This window comes from Protomyctophum bolini (genome assembly GCF_963924005.1).
Source record: "Protomyctophum bolini genome assembly, chromosome: 5".
Lineage (NCBI taxonomy): Eukaryota > Metazoa > Chordata > Actinopteri > Myctophiformes > Myctophidae > Protomyctophum > Protomyctophum bolini.
In genome coordinates, this window is record NC_137866.1 from 14,182,553 (window position 1) to 14,188,552 (window position 6,000).

A 6,000-nucleotide genomic window follows, 5' to 3' on the forward strand; every position below is an offset into this window, starting at 1 on the left:
GATACAATGAATGGTAAGAATGGTCAGTCTTTTGCAGACCGGTCTGGTTCCAAAAAGCGCTAAGTGGGCTTTTTGCAAAAAACACAAAAAGTGCGATCAGTGTCAATCACAGCGCAGGCGCTGATTGGTTCTTCCACGCTGTGAGCTTGTAGATCAGCTATTGTCGGAGAGTGACACCTGCATTTTAGTCTAGTTTTTATTTGTTAACTAAATTGTGCATATATTTGGTCTTAGTTTTAGTCATCGTAGCTTAGTTTTTATTAAGTTTTCGCCAGTGAAGTGAGGTAGTCGTCATAGTTTTAGTCGACGAAATCAACACTGACTTGGTTTGCAGAACACACATGATAATGTGAATGTTCGTTTGACCGATGGTTTATCAGCCTACGATGCATTTATGTAGAGCTACGCTCTTCGAACCAACAAAAGCAAATGGATTTGGGTGTATGCTTGAAAGGCATGGTAGGTCGACAGCCTATAGGGTGCGTGACTTCACTGTGCAGACTTGCCTGGCCAGGGAACGTTGTTGGCAGTCATTGTATTCGGAACATTGAGTCACTGTGAGTCACGCAAACAGTGGAGCTCATCTTCTACCAAGGTCGACCACAGTAGCACTGTCGAAAAGACCACACACTAGACTGGGACGGTCTGACTCAGGTGGTGTTGCAATGTTTTCTCCAGGAGCCTCCCAGGTCCTGTTCATTACATCCACAATCATACAGTCTGATTCCACCAGGGGGGACTTTGTAACAAAAGTAGGCTAAACCATATGTAATTAAGGGCTTGCAGGGGCTTCAGTTGAAGGCTTCTGCTCGAGCAAAGAGGTCCGCATGCAGGAAGTTCGTTAGGGAAAGAATCGCCTCCCTGAAGAATAGAGCTGTTGTATTCTCCCTCGGTGTCCGACTCAAAAGACCGCAACTCCCATGATAGTCCTCCATTTTTGTTCCAAGTGAAGTGTTGAAGTGCGCGCTGACACATCAAAATAATATTACAAAAAATGTAAGTGCTATATATTCAGTATTTAGATTGCATATGCATTATAGGACGCTAAGGCATTTAAAATGCTGAACATATTGCACTTTTTAACATAATATATTCATTTAACCCCGGGCGAGGCTGATATTTCTTTGCCGTGTTCCCCCGGCATACAAGAGTGTTGCATGTCTGTGGGTTTTGATGAATACTGAACCAAACAAAAGTATGAACCCATTAAAACCAAGAAAGCATCTGTGTCATTTTAGTTTTTAGCTATATACAGTATAGCACAAACTACAAAGTCTTGACGTCACTCGCTCATCCCCTGGTTTGGGGTAATTTCTCTATGGAGAATAACATTGGGTCATCTTAAAATGGTCTCGTATGAGACTTGTGGTCCAAAAATAAACAAACTGTCTCTGCAATATTGTCAGGGATGTGTTTCTGTATCGTTTATGACAGTCACTCATATTTGATACAGTCTGTTTCTAGAGAATATGTAACTAATTTGGCAGCAGTAACATTATCAATATATGATATCCCGCCGGGATAAACACAGTTCTTAGATCCCCATATGGGGATTATAATACAAATAATAAAAATCACGAACCAGTGGAAATAGCCCCCTCTAGCGATATTGACGTCAGACTTTGGTGCTCTATTGGTTGGCTTTTCAATAATAGCAGATATACAACCTCATAGCGCTTGTAGATCCGCTATCTAACTATATGCACCAAGTCTCTGTACATCTGTACGTCTGTAATCCACGTAACTCTGGAACCGTTCGCCCCACCGACTCAAATTCGACACACCCCCACAGGGAGTGCAGTGCCCGGTGTCGAGTCGGTCGGACCCACGGTGGTCCAGAACCGCCCCAAAAAGGCCTCTGCCCGGGGTCTGTACAGGGCCCCTGCCCAGGGTCCATATATGGAGCTGGCCTGTTCTGACATCATTCTGACATCAGCATAGACTCCATATGTATTTGGGCATGCCTAACAAAGAACTCCATATATGGGCTTAAAAGGGACACGGACATAATATCTGGGTGGGGCATGCATTTCCAACTTACATCGTTCCAAGTACCGCTGTAGAGGCTCCAACGGGTCTAGTCTTTGACCGCTCTAGTCTTTGAATAATTGTGAAAATGTGTGCAAATCTTTAAATATATGTATTTTCTTAATGGGTTAACAAGAGCTTGTGATTAACAACAACCACCTGACAGTGACACAGTTGTGTCTTTGTAATAATGTGCAGGGTTGATGGGAATGCCCAGTGACTCCAGCCAGCAGACGCGCTCAGTCTGCTCCTACCAGCAGTCCCCTGGCAGTGCAGGGGGTGGCGGTGCCCACCACCACCACCCACACAGCCACGGACACCACCTGTCCCCTCACCAGGCCCACAGCCAGCACCCACAGCTCTCCGGCCACACCCAGCAGCACCCACAGCTCTCCGGCCACACCCAGCAGCACCCACAGCTCTCCAGCCACGCCCAGCAGCACCCACAGCTCTCCCACCAGGGTCACAGTGGACAGGGCTGCTCCAGCACCGGTGAGATTCAGCATTTCAACACAAGTATAGTAGTATACCGTACCGTCAGAAAAAAAGGTGTGTTATAGAATCGGCTTTATTGTCACAGGCTTACAGACGTTTAAAATAAAGTGGGTGAAATTAGTTTTTGTGCGCAGTTCTCATCGTGACGTTATTTCCAAAAACTAAACGAAAGGGAGGAAGAGATATGGTTACTTAATATCTTGAACAGTTGTCCATACAGTACATACAAATTAGCTTGCACACTTCCTCCAAACGCTTTATTAAAACATCACTACCCAGCTAAATAACCTTAGCTAAGACATTCGTAAGATTTGTTTGGCAAGGTGCGTGAGCATAGGTGTACATATATAGATATACTTATGGATGTTAGTTAAGATACTAGAGAAACACAAAAAAGATGAAAGTCAGTGCGTTGTACATGGGATTAAGGCGCACAATGTCAGTGCATGCCAACCGCATAATCCGCATAAGGTAGACTGACACTGGTATAATCCACATACCGTTATATACCAGGCATACCGGTATATACCAGGCATACCGGTATATACCAGGCATACCAGGGAATTGGATTCTCCAGGGTTTTGCTTTTAAGTTGTACAGAATTTCGAATTTCACCGTCAGCAATTTTTTAACCAATGTATAAAATAGGGTTTCAACTGTTCCTCGTTAAGGACCCCTTGAGGTCCCCAGACCCCACGTTGACACTGTTAAATACTGTACAGCACAAAATCTAAACAAAATCATAAAATTGTAAATATTATTTTTGGTATGCTTATGTAACCTGGGGCCCACTGTACAGCTGCTCCAGCACTAGTGACACAGAATCCTCACATTCAGTTCCCTAAATCAGTGCTTCTCAAAAACTGTTATATTATGCATAGGTGTGGTTTGGGCGTTACAATAATTAAACCAAATTTAACCAATCACCAGTCCACGTGCCATTGCCTTTAATAGATCCCTTATCCGTTGCCCGCTAGTGCTATATTGCTTCATAGCCTTACGGTCTATAGCCCATGGAAGAGTGTTGTGTTGCTGTAAACACAATGGACACAACACACAAGGAAGGCACTCACTTTTGCTGATTATAGGAAAATTATAGGTACAGTCGGAGACGAAATTGGAGCCATTAAAGGCCAATTTATTTAAATGTTCTGCTATTTTCAAAAGACACTTGACAAAATGCTGACAAATCTTCCCTGGCAGAAAATCTTTTCAAATTGAGGTCCACAGCAAAATACATGTCAAGTCGGGGCTCCTTGACATGAACATTTTTGAGAACCACTGTTACAAGGGTCCACTCAAAGTTAAATTAGCACGCCGCATTTGACCGTGTACCAGCATATTTCTCCTATTCCCAAGGCCACGTCTGACATTGTTGCAAACAAATGGGTTCATCTCTGCCAGGGGTCATCGCCATGCTGGCTTGTGGTGGACATTTTTTGTCAAAATTCCATTTTTGCCACGCACATACAGAGTAAGTGGACAAAAAGGAAAAGAAAGAAACACACAAAGAGCTACCCCTGAATGACAATAACAGGTCTGTTCCTTTTGTACACTGTCAGAGTTAAGGGGGTCCTTGCAAATATAACATTTGAGAACCATTAGTACTGTTGTGTTTTAGTAAATCATATTCTGAAGAAAACCTGGATACTTGACATTCAGGAATTGGGTATTATGATTCACAGGTGCTCTTATCATCGTTAATGATTCACACCCGTGTGAAGTGAGGGGTGCTCTTATCATCGTAAATCATCCATTCATTGTCAATGGCAACTTTGTGTAGGACAAAAATAGCCCATTTGCTCGTCTAATATGATGTAAATTGTCCATTCATTGTCAATGGGAATTTAATGTTTGTGTAAGACGAATATAGCTATGAAGTTAGCACCAAAAGAAAAGAAAAAAAAGAAAGTGCCACAAACAGGACCAAGTCTTATGCCACGGACATATTGATGACCCTTGACCTCTGCACACACAGAGCCACTGTCTTCATATTACCATCGCTGTCGAGCAGGAGCCTTTGTACAGTATCCCATCTTTCATAAATGAATGCCCTGCTTTGTCGTATGACAGACAGTAGTGGAAATAGGCAATCTACAAGCTCACGTGTGCGTATACAGTACATGTACAGTAGATCTGCTTTGTTGCTGTTTGCCTATAGCATGCACAAAATAGGGACAGCACACTGAAAGTGGTTAACTTTGTCTGTGGGTATTATACATATTTCACTAATGAAACGTATTAACAAGCTTGTGCCTATATAATAAGTACATTCCATTGGAACACAGGTTCCTTTGTCCATTTCCTGAAAAGTAACATTTTTATTTATTATTTTTACAGCAATATTTACAGCTATATAAGTTATGAATTATTTGTTTTATTTAATATATTCAATGCTTTAGTGTGCACTCAATTCTGAAAACAGAGGCTCATTCTACACACGGCCTAAAATAATGTATTTTTTTGGGCAATGTCACAAAGAGTAGCACTGCTCTATATTCTCTGTCCATGTAGTGGAAAGGAATGTTACACCGTAATGTGTGTAAATTACACACAATTGTTTTTGCTGGGTTGGTATCTGAGGATGAATGGAAGCAATCCCTCAAGTGGTTGATCCACAACCTCAAACATGATTGTTTAGTTCAGTGGTTCCCAAACCTTTTCATGTCATGGACCCCCACATTGACACTCATTAGTCCACAGACCCCCATTTGAAAATCTATGCCAAGGACCCATAAGAGAAGATTTTCACGGTTCTAGCAATGATTTTCAACCATTTTCATTTCAAGGACCCCCAGTTTGACCTGAATTAGGCTACGGTCCCCCATTTCTACCTCTGGGACCACAATGTATATTGTAAAATCAAAGTTGATTTAACTCTGAGAGTGTACAAATGGAAACAAATAGATATGGTTCCATTAGTACACTCTCAGAGTTACAGACCCATAAGGGTCCATTTGGTTCCTAACTATCATTTAGCTGGGGACCCCACTTTGGGACCATGGGCGCAGGGACAGTCTCTCTCCTCTCATTCTCTCCAGTCACAGAAGCTGTGAGTGACTGGCATTTTCTTGTGTGGATGATGTGCCACCCTGTGTTCGAACGGGGAACTGCGCCTGGAGCCATTGTTTGTCAGTGTTGTTCTTTACGATCATAACTGCTCTAATGTGTTTTGCTCCATTCCCACCCTTTAGAGCACCGTTCAGAAGGGAAGGCTCGTCTGAAATGATCACAATGCTTTTTCCCTTTCATCATTGTGACCCTTTAGTCTTACCAAACCGTTTCATATCGAATTTGGTGTGTGTGTGTGTGTGTGTGTGTGTGTGTGTGTGTGTGTGTGTGTGTGTTGTGTATGTCATCAGACTGGTACCCCAACCTTGACTGGCTGAAGGAGAGCTGCCGCATTGCCACCAGCTACAATTGGGCCGATGTGGACCTCTCTCCGTTCCAAGGTAATACATGTCACCTGCACACATG

The 6,000-nt window shown here is 42.9% G+C and overlaps 1 protein-coding gene across 4 annotated transcripts in view; it reads left to right on the top strand.

The window, feature by feature from the left end:
- Positions 1-6,000, top strand: part of LOC308315311 (forkhead box protein J3-like) — a 72,589-nt gene that overhangs the window by 59,361 nt on the left and 7,228 nt on the right. For all 4 annotated transcript variants that reach the window (XM_080763239.1, XM_080763236.1, XM_080763238.1 and 1 more), the window contains 2 exons: positions 2,227-2,520; positions 5,886-5,975. In XM_080763239.1, the coding sequence (XP_080619365.1) occupies positions 2,227-2,520; positions 5,886-5,975 (384 nt within the window). The remainder of the gene's footprint in view (positions 1-2,226; positions 2,521-5,885; positions 5,976-6,000) is intronic.